Source organism: Ptiloglossa arizonensis, chromosome 8 (assembly GCF_051014685.1).
Source record: "Ptiloglossa arizonensis isolate GNS036 chromosome 8, iyPtiAriz1_principal, whole genome shotgun sequence".
In the NCBI taxonomy this organism is placed as follows: Eukaryota; Metazoa; Arthropoda; class Insecta; order Hymenoptera; family Colletidae; genus Ptiloglossa; species Ptiloglossa arizonensis.
In genome coordinates, this window is record NC_135055.1 from 23,481,619 (window position 1) to 23,499,306 (window position 17,688).

The following is a 17,688-nucleotide window of genomic DNA, read 5'->3' on the forward strand; positions in this document are numbered from 1 at the left end:
ACGATGCTCGAAGGTGAGGTTCCGTTCAGAACGGAACGAACCTGGTTTTCATAGCCCGGAGGCGGTTCGAGCTGTCAAACGGTAACTAGGCTCGCGCGTGTCTAGCTCTCTTCGTAACTCTCGCGAGAAGGATCGAAACGAAAATAAAATCGTGGACACTTTAGAAAGTGGGTTCATAGTTTTGCGCGAAGATTGTTCCCCTGACTCCGTTGTAAGTTTCTTTTTACATCGTAGACGCGTTCCCGATAACGGCTGTTCGATGGTTAATTTTTAGGAAGGAATTTCTAACGTTTCGTGCGAGAGAAACTAATACCGATGCGAGGTCAAGCCTGTGATTCCGTTTTCTAGACGAGTTGGAGAATTCGTTGATCTCGACGACGATCTTTGCGCGCGCGCTTCCGTACGAAACGATTTTCGATAGAAATCACGAGATTGGAAACTGCGGGAACAGTTTTGGAAAGGGAAACGACGATCCGATCCACGGAGGAAAGTTAAAACCGTTTCTCGGTGAACGTTTGAATTTCGAAGAGGGATCGTTTCGTGCCGGAGAGACCGCTGCGGAACACGGTGCGTGTTCGTTCAAATATCTACACCCCTCTGCGCGAAACGATTTTCAAAGCGAGTCGTAGACACGTACAGGGTGCTGAAAAAGGATTCAAGACTCGGAGAGTATTTCTAGACCTCGCGAAACAAAGGCGTAACGTTGGTAGTTCGGAAAGCGAATCTCGTTCGCGTTAAGAGTCGTCCGAGTCCTGAAATCCCCTCTTTGAGTCCTCGTACAGAGGGACTTTAGGTTGTGCGAGAATAAATATCAAGTATACCGATATTTTTCTGCAAGCGAAACTACCTCTTCGAACAATTCGTCGATCGATACATTTCGAAGCAACGAAACAAACAAATATGCGGTTTGAAAGTCTTAAACGTGCGGTGCTGACAAATTCCTACATCTTCCTTGAAAACAAGTAACGCTCACGAAAGACTACAGTGGTGTCTAACAAAATATACGAAGGGATCACTTTACCGTCTTAACCTCTTCGAGGATACCGACCCGTACGCGTGCATCTAGTTTCCAAGTTATTTTACTGTATATCGATACCGGCTTGAATTTTCTCGTATTCGAAACAAAATAATTTCTTCCCGAAGAGGTTAAACGGATTTACCGATACACTTTTCGATTCTAAATATAAACTAAACATACGATTGAAACGTATCTACCGGAAGCTTTCGGTCGTTGTGGTAACTTTTGAAAATCACCACGAGACAAGCAACGCGCGATCGTACCTTACGATTAAAGCGAGAGACCAAATGTCAGAGAGAAAAGAAGTCGGAAAGATGGCAAGAGAGAGAGAGAGAGAGAGAGAGAGAGAGAGAGAGAGAAAAGAAAAAGACAGAAAGTGCGAGAGATAGAGATAGAGAGAGAGAGAAAGAGAGAGAGAGAGAGAGCGGATCGTCTACTGACAGGCGAGGGCATTTTCTAACCGAAAGGAGAATTACGTCTCCAATACCTGTTAATGCGTGCACTATTTCTCTCGCGTTCGACGATACTATTAGCGGTACCCATAATAATGTTGTTCTCTTCTAAGTAAGTGCAACCAACTACCGTATCTTCGAGACGATCATTTTCTCGCGACGCGTGCTCGACGACGATGCCTTCGAGCTTCGCGATTGATCCTTCAACGATTTCTCGACTCGGAGAACATCGAACTCGACGGTGCTCTCCGTCGCCGCTCCTCGGCTCGAGAGGTGAGAAACACCTTCCTTCGAACCCTCGACGTCGATCTTTTTTCTAAAGCCTTTGTTTCCGCTTCAGAAACAACGTGCAGCAGCCTCGTAAAGCATCACGTGTTCGAAACACACCGCGTCGATGGTAGCTCGTCCGTCTCCGTTTCTTCGTCATCGACGACGACGACGACTACGACGATTCCTTTCTAATTTCGTGAGAAACGAACCCGTCTAATTACGCGATGCCCGGTCCTCGACGAACGTCGACCAATCTCGAGCGAATCTCGAGCGAATCTCGAGCGTATCTCGGCGCTCCACAGCGAAACGACATTACTCATGGGTATCCCTGATACACAATCGTGGTGCCACCTTTCACTCGTGAACCGATGGAATCTCCCGTAAAATTCGGTGCCGCGGGTCGCCCGGCTGAAATTCGAGTCGCGAGAGTCGAGAACGAAAAGCGAGGCTGGCCGCACCGGTGCCGGGGGTTGCGGCAGCCATCGAACCACCCCCTGCCTGGACTGCGGTTCTCTGGACGGGTCCCTCTTTCTCTCTCTCTCTCGCTCTCTCTCTCTCCCTCTCTCTCCCTCACCCATGGGCCTCCCGTCGGCTTTTCCGCGTGGCCTTCGACGAGCCACTACCGGTGCATGCGCGCCACTACCGTGAAATCGAGAATCGCCGCCCGCGGCCAATATTTTACCAAATTGTAAAAACACTCCGCGTACCCGGTCCGTTGCCCAGTTCGATCGATCCGTGGCCTCACTAGCGCCATTCTCGGGGACGCCGTGAACCAACGACCCTCGAGATGTGCCGCACGCGTGTTCCACCGATCGTCGCGTTCTTCTATTGGCAAAACGAACGTCCCAAACGTTTCGAAGACTCGTTACTCTTACTCGTGTGTTATGTATATACAAAGTAATATGCCTTCGAATCTCTTTCGATTTACAAGACCGACGAAAGAGTTCGAGAATTGGACAGGAATTGAAGGGAATCGATCGATGCCAACCGACCGATGTACAATTTCCAAAAACGCGCAAAATCTGGACAAAGTGGTCACAGTACTTATTAGATTATACGTAGGTACGTGTATTATTATTCCAAATGAGATATTTCCATATTTCGTAATTGATTTATTTCGTTCCTTCTACAAGTGTCCAATGGGTGCTTCTGACTCGACGAGTCGGACCAACCGGTAGGTGCTGCCGCCAAGCGGTAGCTGCACCGTTCGCCGTTGGTAAACGAGGTGTTTGTAACTCTTCCAGTCGTTAATCTTTTTTCAATTTCTTAATCTACCCGAGTGACGAACAATCCGCAATTGTCCGTGTTCCGTGACACGACTTTCCGTGTCACGCGATGCGGAAGTCCAGAAATCTCCTTATCGTTTTCGTATTATTTTCAACGTTATCAATTCAGGCTAGAATCAAATTTCAGCGCTATGGAGTGCAGGAATTAAAACTAAACGCGCCGAGAATTAATTATTTTACAGTTGATTACTTTTTAGTAGGACTAAATTCCTTCCATCTCGTCGTTTCAGTAATCCCGATTGCAATGCGATCGATGGGACTTTGATTCCATCTACCTTTGATCGAATCACCGACAACGTTTTTGCGACGAAACCTGCTAACCGGTATTACTCGCGAGCTAATCGGTTGCGTTTCCAATGATACAAGCATTGGTAATAATTTACTGAAATTGACAACGTGATCGACGGAGCAGTGAAGACCAATTTCGAGTTTATCTCGTGCCTCGTTCGTACCGTTAGTTCTGACTCTACTTTTTAAGGTTTCTCTTTGAGCTGTGGAGTAGTTGTCTGTTGGTAACTTCCACAATTCGTTTCTTTTGCCTTCTTAACCTTTGGCACGATAAAAAACAGGAAAGGACTTTGCACGTGTTCGAGTTTGTTTAGTCGACTCGATACGCCTTGACATTATTTTCAGTTTTGCTTCCTCCGGAAAAACGTCTTGGACGATAAACGATTTTGTCGAACGCGAACGGCAGGGGCCATCGAGGAATGGCTCTGGTTTTACCGCGAACGCGGCGAATTCCTCCAAAGAAGTCGACCGGCTAATCGGAACGAAACCGATCGAAACACGGAACGAAATGTTGAAAGCATCGACATGTTAATAACATCGATTCAACGTTGCATCGTTCGTCTTCGCGGCAAATAGAATGCTCGGCACTGGCCGATAAATCCGAGATAATATTCGATATCGTGGTATCGCCTGGTTCGTAATGTTCGGTATTCGTCTCGTGTAAAAGTTGAACGACCAATGTCACCGGATAGCCGCGTGCAAGACCGATTGCGTAATCGTATCCTGTTGTTCCTTCGACTCTTACCGAAACTTCTAATATAATAGTACGTCTATTCTCGACACGATCGAACATATAATTTAGAGCGGTGAAATGTCGCTAACGGATACTCGTCCATTCGTAGAGCGAGTAAAACGAAACATAGAAATGAAGCGTACGATGAATTTTAATGTTATTTCCTGCTCTCTGTAATGCCCGGGCCTCAAACCGATCGATGGATCTGTAAACGAAACTCGAGAAACGAAGCGGGTTTGCCTCGAAACGGTCGAAATGGACCATGACGCGGTAGCTTTCGAGTGAATCGCGGAACAAGGCTGATTCTTATGTAACATTGGGATGTAATTACTGTTGTCATTGAGCTCCAACGAGCGGCAAAGATGTAGTACGACAAGCAGTTCGAAGCTTCGATAAATTCAACGCGCGGTCGATTAAAATTATCAACATCTGTTGGCCCAAAGTGTCTATGCTTGTTCGCGCGATTAGCCCGTGTACGTATCGTTAGATTTTGTACCATCGAACACCGAACGTCGAGCAATTCCGATAACGGAATATTCACGTGTCGCGCAACGATGAATTATATAGTAATCACACGCTACGATAAATATGGATGCCGTCACATTACGACGAAAAAGCTGACGGTACAAAACCTTGTTTGTCGAGACTTCTTTCGCGTTACAAAATTAATCGGGTACGAAATTTACGCGTAATAAATAAAAATCGATGATAATCGACGTTCGATCATCGAGCGTTGCGTTCCAACATTGAACTATCTTCGATGATAATTTCCGGATGCTCGAGGCAAACTGTTAAAGCGTGAAAAACTTGAAAAACGAGTTCCCGCGAGCTCGACGAGAAAAGGTCTGTCTGGGTGTAGGTCCATCAATTACGAAAGTTTACACCGGAGCAAAATTGACGCCCTAAACGATCGACCTTTTCGGTGTCGGCGTTTACGAAGGCCCGGTTAATCGAGGTACATATGTATATGTTCAACGAACATAACTCTACGCTTACGAAACGAAGATATTTGCGATTCAGCTTTACGCCTGAACCTTCGTCGAGCGATTCGTAGGAACGTCGACGGTGGCATCGTATCTGCCACGGAGCAATTTCAGTTGCTCGTTCGAAGAAAACTCGTGTCGAAAATTTTTGCGCGCCTCGTGCCGATCCGTGTTCCCTCTGCGCGTTCCGTGCGACGCAAGTCCGCGCAGAGTCTAGTAGAGAGTTTTGTAACTCGAGTCCCTCCAGTCGCCGCGAAGAGCAGTGTTTATTCTACGCGGCGTACGGAACGAGGCGCGAAACGCGGCAAGATCCTTCGAAAGAAATTCCGTGATTACGGATAGCGAACACCTGCTTTCGATTTTTCATCGACAATCGCGCGATAAGGCGGAGATCCAGCAGGTGCAGGCGATATGTTCGTTCCAAGAATCAGTGTTACGAAAACGCCTCGTTTTACGCCGATTTCGATCGATTCCGAGATGACAAAATCGCGCACTGCTATCGAATAAATAACGTTCGCGTAAGCCAGATTTCCGGATCAATTTGTCGGAGATACGGAGTATATTAGAAATTGACGACCTTCGCGAATCGAGTCTTTGCCGAGACAAGAAACCTTATCGGGAAATTTTCGAGAAGCGCTCCATAGAACGGAGTCTATCGGATGAGAATACAATCGCGAAATTAGCGTGAAAGATAAATACGTCCGTGACTACGTTCGATAAGCTTTCTACAACGGATCTGTGATTTAGTTCTCCCGCGAGCGTCGTGCACGTCGCCACGTGCTACTGAATGCAATCGAGTGCACGAGTCGCTCGCAACGTTGATCATCCCGCGTGTGCGATCCAGGTACGTCCAAAACGCTTTTGTAACGGGTCGTTGACAGGTGAGCCTCGAATCTTGCCACTCGGTTTTTCGTGGCACGTGGAATCCTCTACGCGACCTTGCCGAACAGTCAGATGCTTCGAGGAATCGTGCGCGGTACGAAGGTAAATTCGACCTTGGACTAATGACGAGCGCGATTATGTATAGGGATTCCGTCAGTACGCTCCGATGAGTTGCACGTGCAAGACAATTAATATTGTGTTCAAACAATCTTTTTTTTTTTTCTAGTTCTACGATTTCCTTTGCCAGTTGGATTCCAACGATAACCGGGACACGCAAATTGGACGACCAGAGAGCCAATTTTACGATTTCCGACCGAAAACTTTTCCTCGGCTACGACGATAACGCGGGTGTGAATCAATCGCGCGCGTGAACAAGATTTTCCACGAGAAAAATGAAAATTGTTTACCACCGGTCCCGCGATTCCGGTAGTCGCGAATCGATCGTTTTACGTCGACTTCGATCGAGAAACGGTCGGAGGTTCGCGCAAATAGGAAGGTTACCAGAAAGGAGAACGATTCGGCCGTGAACTATAAATTCCCGTCAATAAATTCTGATTAAAGGGTGTGCCGTTAGGAATGGAAGACTCCGTTGGGCGAAGAAATTACGTTTCAAGATCGAAGACGCGCGACTATCGGTTCGATGTATCTCTCCTCTCGTCCTCAGGGGACACTCGCTTCGTGGTAGATATTTAGTTATCGACGAATCTTTGGACGTCCTCCCTTCCGTCGAGAGCTCAAAGGGGAATTTCAACCTTTGAGTAACACTTTTCCTTATCGATGTTCGAAATTGAAATGCGCTATCGAACGACAACTCCGCCTCCAAATAAACACGATAACTCGTTGACTTTCGTTGGTCCAAGCGGGCACTCGTCGCAATTACGAGAAACCTTGGTCTCCTGGAAGGCTCGTCGCGTCGTTCAAGGTCGCTTCGTAAATATTTTACGATCGTTCTTTGTCGTCTTTCAACAACTTCGTTTTCAACTACCGCAATAAGGAAAAAATCACTTCCGCTCGTCGCGATGCACTTTTTTTCCCCAATTACATGGAATCATCGTGGGACGAGGATACTCCCGCTATCGATACTAATTGCAATTGCACCTACACGTCTGTCCTAGATTATTTTTTGCGCGTCGCAGATCATCGGGTCGGGTCGGGTCGGCTCGTCGTTGATCACCATCATTTACGTTTAAATTAACCGTTTCTTTATTCAACGATGCCCGGAATAGACGAGCGTCGAGACGCCGACGAGAAACGTTAACGATACCCCCGTGAACGCGGCGCGTAATTACTCTTGTACAGTAATTCGTTACGCGCGGTACTCCTATTACCAACAAATATTCGTACGTTTCGTCGAGATTAACGCCCATCGGGCGAAAAAAAAGGAGGAACAAGAACGTGGTATCTCCGTGGCTTTGTCCTTTTACGCTTCGAAAAAACACCGTCTTCCTCAAATTGCTACGATTTCTACGGATAACGCGCGAACCGACCCACTTCACGAAAAATCGACTCGAAGCTGACTCCTTCGAATTGAATACTTTCGGTCTCGGAACATCGATCTATCGCGAAAAATTATGCAGTCACGGAAATGGTATTTGAAACGATATTTTATTTTGGAAGCTGAAGAACACTTTGGTAAAAATATTAGCTAAACTACTCTTATCTGTCGTTATCTTTCTATGAGTCATTCTTCGATCGCCCGCCTCAAAGTTTCGAGCGTAGGTATCATTTCCCCGAAATCCCCGAGCAAACACTTGTCGCCGGTGTACGCGTGATCTTCGTAAAGAACACGTGCAAATAGAATTCCGTAAATGAGATAAATTCCGGCGCTAACGCCGTTAACTTGGCAAACCATTGATCGGTCTGTCGCAAATGGGATATTAAACCGTATAGTTGGTGACGCGCGAGAAACGTCGCCTAGTTTCTGTGGGCTCGTCGTGGATAGTCTGTATCGTTACGACGTCTACGAATCGTCTTGAATAAATGTCGTCCCGCTTTATCGGGCGGTAAAAAAGACTGTGCGTCAGGGAAGTTAACGAGCTGACCCTGGACGGAATGTTTCGGAACGAAATAATCGATTCGCTATAAATATTACGAAAGTAACGTTTATCGTACATCTGTCCAATACGTGATCGTTAAATTCTCGTTTCGGAGTGCCGATCGGACTCGATTCGATCTCGAGAGGAACAACATTTCGGTTTCGGAATATGGGGACTTTTATCCGGGGAAATTACGTTTTATAACTTTCTTCGAGGATCGTGAAAATCGTGTCGTTCGGGAACGAAAAATATCTGAAAATAAATACCTTTATCGCTATGTTCGCGACGATACCGCAGGTGACAATATGCGCGATCGATAGAGTATATTCTCCAAGCTGCGTTCGTTCAGTCCTTCGCGGTAAATTGTTCCGTATAGTCATGTCGTACCTCGTAGCGAAATCGAAAAGATACCGACGCTTTGGCCGTTCGTTGCTTTAAAGTGTCGGGACACGTTGAACAGTTTGCGACGCTGGACTCGTCATTGTTCCGCGTAACGATCGAATTGCCGTGTGATTTTTCAAAGGGCGCCTAGCCAAGTCGCTTTCGATCAACTTTTATCGCGAAAAGAATCGCCGGATTAGAGAAAAATGTTAAACTGATCACAGTTTCTCGACGTTACCGCCACCGCAACGACTCCCTCGTCTACTCGTCCGTTTCTCGTTCGTCTATCAATAAACAACGTTCCAATTACAGAATCGGTACGGTCGTCGACTAACGACGTCTATCTAGAAGAAACGGAAAACTGCAGCGCGAAGATCGAACTCAACGGAAGCTGTTCAAGAAAAAGAAAGATGTCGCCGGGCAAGGAACGCGTGCCCCCCACGGTTAACCAAATCTGGGAAACGGAGAACAAGGGAATCGACTCGAAGAACGGTCGATTACCGGAGACCGACGATTTTTTGACCGTAGACGAAAATTATCGTACCAGCGAGGCAACGTACGTTCCTCGGATCAGGTGGCCAGACCTGATCGCGCAAACCTTCATCCACATAGGTAGCGTTTACGGATTCTACCTCATCTTCGCGGAAGCCAAATTCCTTACCGCATTGTGGGGTAGGTGTAGCTCGAAAGCGACCAGTTTTGTGCTCGTTCCCTCGGATTTCTCGTACGTCGATCGAACCGGGACAAGCACCATTCGTCCGTACCTGCGTTCGAATCTTCGAACGTATGAAAATAAAACGACGGTTGAACGACGAACGATATACGTTTCGTGGAGTACAGGTTTCATTTTCGGCTCTTCGTTCCGGTTTCGCATAACGTTCGTAACCGATACTTTCGTCGGAGAACGTTCTTATTATTCGTGTTAACTTACTTTTTTTATCTATGCATTTATGTGTAAAACTCGATGACGCTATTCTATTTCGAAGATTATATAACGTATTTTTAAAAACAATTTTCGCGTTCACAACGGAAACGCGTTGCGTGCCGATTTTTCATAGAAACGCGAAGCGACGCAACACTTGAATTGCAAAAATTTTTACCGACGACAGAAATAACTGGCAATCACTTCTCGCACGATCGTTATTAATCTACGACGCTGTTCTTGGTCACGAATTATCGCCAATTCCGGGAACTTCGCGATCGATTTCCTTTTCCAAGCCTCGATTATCTTCTTCGAATGGAACACTCTTTTGCGAATAATTTCACCAAACGAAGCATACGGTATCGCTTATAATCTGCGAGTAAACTTTGTTCGAATGAACGCTATTTGTCCCGTATCTGTGCTTCTTAGGCGCGATCGACGGACGTCGATATAGCTGTTAGATCGATGGATAAAGCGTCCCGTGACGGATTGTTAGCCAAGGTCCCGCAGCGAACGATACGAATACGATTTAAATTCTAATAAATTTCGCTGACGGAGCGAAAATGCGAATAAATTCTCTCGACGAAGGATAGCTCGGATCTCGATGACTCGCGCGATAATTGAAACACGCGACAAGTTGAATGAATCTAAAAAGATGAATGAAAGAAGGGCGGACGAAACTTTCGAAAACAATTCGATCGTGTCACTACCGGATGTGGTGCTTCTAAAATTCCGAAAGTAGCGCAAGTTCTTGCGCAACGTTCGAAACGGACTCTTCGTGCGCACGTCGCGTTGCAAACTATTCCTCGTTCGAGTACTCGGATCTTAAAACCCGAACCCAACCGAACCCCCGCTAATATCTTCGAACGAATGGTAATTTTACGTTCGTTCGACGTTTCGTGCGTTCAAATTCAACTTATAAATAAGGTTTATCGGTCGCGTTAGAACTGCGGAGCGCAGCTGTATTTCGAATATTAAAACTATAAATACACTCGATGCATTCTGTTGCAGCATTCGTAACTATATACACTTCCGCATTTGGCATAACCGCCGGAGCACACAGACTATGGTCCCATAGATCGTACAAAGCGAAATGGCCGCTGCGATTGCTTCTGATTTTCATGTTCACCATAAGCGGACAAGTTTGTATCGACCTTTCAATTTCTTACCCACCTGCCTCGTTTACGCGATTCATCGACTCGGTTCGATAAAAATAATTTCCCTTCTCTCTCGGTTTCCCTCGAGTCGGCGAAAAATAGCCGAACTTTCGGACGATCGACAAACGTGTGTTGCGTGTACAGAGACACGTGTACGCGTGGGCGTTGGACCACAGGGTGCATCACAAATACAGCGAAACCGACGCCGATCCCCATAACGCGAAACGGGGCTTCTTCTTCTCCCACGTGGGCTGGCTCTTCACGACACCGCATCCCGACGTCGTTCTCAAACGGAAAGCGGTCGATATGAGCGATCTGGAGGCCGATCCGATCGTCATGTGGCAAAAGAGGTACGTACGTACGAACGAACGAACGAACGAAAACGAACTCGAAAATTAGAGCACAGAAAACTCGATCAACGCGCTCTCGCCACCGACGTCGCTTTCGTTCCCAGACTCTACGTTCCTCTGTTCGCACTTCTGACCATCGCGCTTCCAGTCGGCGTACCGTGCTACTTTTGGTCGGAGTCCCTCTGGACGTCGTTCTGGGTGAATTTTAACTTCCGATTCAGCGTCACCCTCAACGTGGCATTCTTCGTGAACAGCGTCGCGCATATGTGGGGTCAGAAACCGTACGATAAGTAAGTTCTCCAAAGTTTCCTTCGAGCCAGAGAATTACACTTTTCACAGGAGTCTGTCTACGCGAATTCCAGGCACATTTCTCCGGTGGAAAATCTGGCGGTTTCTATCGCGGCTCTCGGCGAAGGCTGGCACAACTTTCATCACGTATTCCCGTGGGACTACAAAACGGGCGAGCTGGGTAACTACACGTTCAACTTGACCACCGGGTTCATCGACGCGTTCGCGCGCATCGGTTTGGCGTACGATCGGAAATACGTGTCACCGGCGATGGTTCGACGAAGAGCGAACCGATCCGGCGATGGTACTCACGTTTGGGGATACGGCGATACCGACATACCTCGCGAGGATCTCCAGGAACTGAATCTGATGGACGCGAAGGAACACTAGCGAGCCTCCACGCTCGTGAGAGATCGCGGTAACAATATTTTACCCGATATCGTATCGAAAGTGGGCTAGAACGATCGAATCAACGAGGAAGCACGGGGAAGCGTCACGATTTTCGTGTTCGTCGATCGAGATTCGAGTCGGTCTACGGACCGCTTTCTTTGCACGTGTCAAGCTATATGCAGTGTTTTCTTTTCAACGAAAATATCGAAATCGAACGGTATTTACGATCGAAGATCGAATACTTACGTATGTTTGGCGATCGAGTCTCGTATTGGCCTTCGTTCGATTTTTCATTTTTCGTATCAAAGAATAACGTCGAAACTCAGGGGATACCGGGACTCGCTGGCATCCGTTGAACGGATCGATTCCGTGTGTCGATTAAATTATTCGTACGAATAACGTAAAAAATAATTTGTGCGCGCAAGCGGACGACGTAATTGCGCGCGCGCGTTGAAACGCTAAACGAGGACAAAGAGGAGAGAAGCGTAGAGATATTGTATTTATTACGATATGTATTTCATTGGGGCCGGTTTCTCCTTTGCTTCTTTCCTTTTTTTTTTCCCGCGCAAAGAAACACGAGTTCAATGGCACATCGAACGAAGTATTCGGGTAGTGAAAGAAACAGGAAGTCCACTTAAATCGAAGCTGCGTTTTATAATATCCCGTTGATCGAAAGTCAATGTTGTAAATTAAATAGTCGTCTACCGAACATAATTATACATTCGGTAGTTCTTCCGAGAATCGAGACGCGAGCGTCGAGGTTCGTTTTTCCGCTAATTTTTTTCTCTCAGGGAAACTCTTTACGCGATAGGTCAAACTATCGATGACCGTCGGGTTACGAGATTGAAATATTATTGAAATATATTCCATCTCGATTTGAATTTCACGTGGTAACTCGCGTTAAATGTTTTAGCCCTCGGGGCGTCGTGAGCGTCGATCGCTCCTATTAGCTTATAGCGATTCAAAACGATTCAAGTGGGGAAAGTTGAGACAATTGCGTAACGAAATAAGAACGCGACTATTAATTGTCGGTTCGTCAACGGACAACGACGAGATCAAATATTCGTCGACCCGCGCCGATTACCACGGAATAGTTAATACGTTCTGCTTTGTTACATTTCTTAATAAATTTTACTTTGAATCTCGACGTGATCGTTTCCTTTCCTTTCGAAAGTCACGCACCTACTGCTACAATAGCTTCGTCACTTGCACGTACCCCGCTGTTTCCAACCATCCTTATTAATTTTACCACCGTAGTCGAATCAATACTCGGTATTCAAAAATCCAAAATGCTTCCAAGCGTATAAATTGGTCTTCGTTTCATCGTGTATATTTTGAAAATATCATAAAAATTGCCGAAGAGCAAAGAGGATTAAAAAGGGGACAAGATGTGCGAAACTTTACCCAAGAATTATCCAATAATTTCCAACGAGATCTTCGTCGATGACTGAACGGAAATATGAAAACCTCCTGTGGAAAATCGCGTTTCACAGCAAACTATTATATAATGGAGCACCACAAATTACTTTGACGGAACGTGTTTGAAGTAACGAGTCGGCTCGAGCCATGGATGTCGCGGCCCTAAGAAACTCGGTATGCTAACTATCGGTAGAGAACAGCGGTGCGAACGGTTTTTATCGAGCAAATCGATGCCAAAACAGAGGAAATGACGGTGTAAAATGTCGTGGATGATAATGAAATTCAAACGGAGGCCACGAGGTCGATCGACGAGGTTTCAGCTTGATCGTACCTCGTAACAGTTCTACTCGGTTCGTCGAAAAGTGCGTTTCTTGCCACGAAGGACACATATCGTTCGACGGACGGCTGCTCGAGACGCATCGACGTCTTCAATCAATCGCGTCGTTTCGTTCTCCGGGTAAGCTATTTTTCGTTTATCGCGCGAATGTTTCAAAAAGTTATCCGTCCATTAAAATCGTTTTTTCAGGGAAGTGTTCTGCGAAAAGTCTTCGGAGTACTCGAACAAAGTACGGGAAAGTGAGTGCTTCGCTATATTTGTGTCACCAGGATGTCGAGCGAGAAGACGAGCTCCTTGAAAAAACGGGACATAAAATGGACGGCCGTGTTGTGGTACATTCACCTGCACGTTCTCGGGATCTATGCAATCTGGCTGATGGCCACTTCCGCTAAATGGATGACCATATTCTTTAGTAAGACACATTGTACAGTTCGATTAATTTCGCTCGATCTGGAGCCTAGACCTTGTCAGATCTTGGAGCATCTGCTAAGCGCGGTTCCAAAGGCAATGTAATATTTCTACCCTCTCCCTGCACGTATCGATGTTAGAAACAATAATGACGCCGACTGTTAAACTCGATCGACGAATTTTCAGCACTGCTCGTAACATCCATCGCTTGCCTCGGTATAACCGTGAGCCACAGATTATGGGCCCATAGGTCGTTCAAGGCGGTAGGCGCCCTCAAGCTTTTCCTCGTGTTGGCTCACACCTTCGCGGGAGTGGTAAGTGTATTTCGAATTCATTGTGTCGGTAAACAAATTTTGGGTTCGTCGGTCCATGCGAAACGATCGCGCGTTATTGTCTCCGCTACCGATGTAAAGAATTGCTTCGAACAGGGTATCGCTTTTCGCAATTTGTATTTTCGATAGTCGCCAGGTAAGCTTTTTTCACAAAAAATTGGACCACCCAGAGACGAACAAACGATAACGGAGAAATCATACCGATACCGTATATTTGCAGGGTTCAATATACGATTCGGTACTGTATCATAGACTTCATCATAAGTATTATGGAACAGACAAGGATCCTTATAATCACAAGAAAGGATTCTTGTACAGTCATTACTTGGGTAACTTTCTATCGCCGAATGTCGTCTACGAACAGGCCAAAATTGAGATCGATATGCGCGATATAGAAAGCGATAAATGCGTAATGTTGCAAAAGAGGTAAGATTTTTTTTCCTCTTCGAACTTTTATACCGCTGGTTACTTCTTTAATCGTTGTTAAGAAGAGAATCGATCGTCTCGATGATGTTTCAATTTCGTTTGTCCCTCTTGGAAGACGTTAGTTCGTTCCAATTTCTTTTCCACTACGATACAAGTTTCTTCGAACTCCCTAACAATGGCTGTGTTTATCGGTCCGTGTTTCGGCATCGTCCCGATTCTTTCAATTTTTCTTTCGCATTTACTTGGCAATTTTCAGGTTCTACTGGCTGCTGTTTCCAATATTTGGATTGCTGTTACCACTGAACGCGCCGCTAGAATATTGGGACGAATCGATGCCGCTCACCATACTGATCACTGGAATACTAAGATTCGCGATCACGGTGAACGTGAACTGGCTGGTGAATAGCGCACTGCTGATTTGGAGCGCCGAAGGAAACAAGTTAATGTCTATTTTCGATACTATTGGTTTATTTTACAGACTTTTCTTTAAAATGCCGAAAAGTCACGGTACCATCATTATCGGTAGCGACGGTGTGTACGCTAAATAAATTAAACCGCAATTGTTACTGTAAATTCCCAAGACTCGTCGATTTTCCCAATACACTGTACGAAGGCTGATTCCAAGCCTGCATAGATTAACTAGATTTTAGTAACGTCAAAATTATACATTCGTACGTTAAATTGATAATACTTTCGCTACCTCTTCTGACTCTGAAATGAAATAAAAGTAAATTAATTAGTAGTAACCGACTCATCAATTATTTCAGACCTGTACATCACAGTACCAGCGTCTTCTTCATCAAGAAATCCTATTGGCCAGTTTATCATTACATGGTGCCATGGGATTGGAAGTGCAGCGAGTTCGGCAAATACGACGCAGGTTGTAGTACATTCTTTATAAAAATGTGGTACGAACTCGGTTTGATTCAGGAGATGCAAACAGCCACTTCCGACGATGTTAGAGATATGCTTCATCGAGTGGCTACGAAGAAAATCACCATGGACGAAGGACTGGAGCAGCTCAAGAACACTGCCAACTACAATGCAAAGAAAGAGAAATTAGATTCTCGAAGATAAATTCGTCGATCATTTTACAATTCACACGTTCGCTCATCCTTGTATCAATTATGCACGTTTAGTGTGAATATCCGTTTAAAACCGTTCCTTTCGATCGATAGTTACATTTAATCGACGTTTTTTTTTTATTAATTTAAGTAGGATTAAGTTGCGTAATTGATTCATCGGCAAAATTAATATCGCGTCTCTATAGTTTTCTTTTCGCGATGATCAGCTTGTCGAACGACGATAGAAATGTTCATTCTAGCGAAAACGTAAGTTAAATCAATATTCCGCGTTTGTTAGGCAAATCGCAATACCGCTGCACGTGTGATTATTTGAAAAATTCGTCAAATCGCACCTTGATTCTTCGAATTACTCTAAATTCTATCTAGACTAAAATACGAATAAAATACTACAATTTGCTGTATGCGAATATACGTGACACGGAGCAATATTGCGGACATTAATAGGTACATGTTCTAATTTAAAATTATGGTAGATCGGTACTGTTTCTTACGCTCTGTGTCTATAACCCTCCTCGCGAAATCTGTAACGATCCAGAGTGTTATAGAATTGTTTCAAAAAATAAACGAAGAAGACAAGAAATGGTAGTATTAAAGTACCTCGACAACATCAATACAGACACGGATTATCCTGTATACTTTTTATTACAAAGATATTGTTTTATTATGAAAATTCTAATCATTAGGGATTCGATACACTGATACAAAGGAGGAAACGCAAGAATAAAAGGAATACATTAACAGCTTCTCTTGAAGCGAACGAAAAAGGAAAATAATCACACTTCAAAAATAGTTTCATTCGTCTTAAATTCTATTCGTGCGCAATTGGAAGTGAATTGATAACTTCTGCCTGGTTTGGTAACAAAACAGAATATATTTGTTTCTTTATCCTGGTAACTGCACACTTGTTTCTATTAAAATTAATCCTTAGAGCTAATCGTGAGAGTTCTTCGAATCCCACACGGTTTACGCTACAAACACATTGATCTCTCTTAGAAAAGTGTACGCGTATCGTGCGATATGTTTTTATGCGTGTACATCCATTGAAAATTATCGCGGACACACGAAGCGAAAGCGTAATGGCGACATAAATTCGTTTTCAACGGTGGTGCGCGAGATTCTCGCAGTTTTTATCACCTCGTTACCGTTGTGCGTTTAGTGTTCGTTCATTACCGTCATTTGTTCATTTTCTAGATTTTAAAGGGAAAAGCAAGAGTGGAGTTCGGCGGTATATGAATCTGTTGGGAAATTTATCAGCACGTTTGGTAATGAAATTACCAACGGTGTTCGATGACACGCGCCATTCGGTCCTCTTGAATCGAGTTTCAGAGGTAAAGGGTCCGTGGTTGCTCAGACGTATAAAGATTTGTTGGTAACTTGTTAAGCACCTTTGGTAACGAAAGGTATCGAAAGGGATTCATGCGGTCGATTCAGATTGTTTCTTTTGAATCAACTCAATTACTCAATTACTTTGGAGTAATTGATTTAATTAGGATCGAGTTCGCAGTAAGTGTAGAATGGTTTTGTTTCTTTTACAGTTGCGTTACAGTTTTTCCTTTTTGGTTTACAACGAATTGTTTTGCAAAGGATTCGTACAAATGTATGTAAATCGCTTTCGCGCATGGTATACACTTTAAAGTAATAATAGTTTCGTTGCGTTCCAACAACTCGGGAGAATAAGTTAAAGATGCGTTATTTTCATTCGTAACCCTAGAAATTATCGCTTCATTGTCCGTGTTCAGGTACCTGATAAGCTTCTCGTAAACTTGTTGCGACTGAAACCTAGCTCTACGAATCTACAAGTTTCTGTTCGTTGTACTCTAGCACTTCGAACAATGAAAATCGTCTTCGTATTTAATATGAAAGATGCTTCGATACAACGACTAATTTTCATTTCATTTTTTGAAACGTAGAAGATTGATACACACATAGCTGAACAATAATTCGAATCCAAAGTGGAAAATTAACTGTATAATTTCCTACTTAGTACCTAAGAAAAGAGGGTCTCTCGGATCTTAAATAGTAACAACAAACAATAATTTTGTTCAACAATCGATAGAAGTATCGGATAAAGAGTGTTTCGCGTTTCGATAAATATATTCGTAATCAAGAAGTGTAACGAAACTTTCGCTTTCTGGAGTCAAATTAGATGCAATCGCAAGTACAAGAAAATCGGTTGATCGATGAACGGATTATAAACGCGAAGGGAAGGTAAGGGAGAGGAAGGAATGTTCAGCAAGATCCCGTC

At 44.6% G+C, this 17,688-nt stretch overlaps 2 protein-coding genes across 2 annotated transcripts in view; one reads left to right on the forward strand and one right to left on the reverse strand.

The window, feature by feature from the left end:
• Nucleotides 1-13,039, reverse strand: part of LOC143150491 (acyl-CoA Delta-9 desaturase) — a 27,362-nt gene extending 14,323 nt beyond the window's left edge. Inside the window, exon 1 of the mRNA XM_076318796.1 lies at nt 12,841-13,039. The gene's annotated coding sequence lies outside the window, so the exon portion shown is untranslated. The remainder of the gene's footprint in view (nt 1-12,840) is intronic.
• On the forward strand, nt 5,311-16,023 carry LOC143150700 (uncharacterized). The gene is made up of 14 exons (XM_076319147.1): nt 5,311-5,874; nt 8,642-9,001; nt 10,263-10,393; nt 10,553-10,758; nt 10,863-11,048; nt 11,121-11,435; nt 11,498-11,653; nt 12,166-12,196; nt 12,350-12,467; nt 13,437-13,604; nt 13,787-13,914; nt 14,153-14,358; nt 14,615-14,797; nt 15,126-16,023. Exons 2-14 carry the CDS (start codon nt 8,740-8,742, stop codon nt 15,433-15,435), a joined length of 2,400 nt encoding a protein of 799 aa, XP_076175262.1. The 5' UTR covers nt 5,311-5,874; nt 8,642-8,739; the 3' UTR covers nt 15,436-16,023.
• The last annotated feature ends 1,665 nt before the right edge of the window (nt 16,024-17,688 follow it).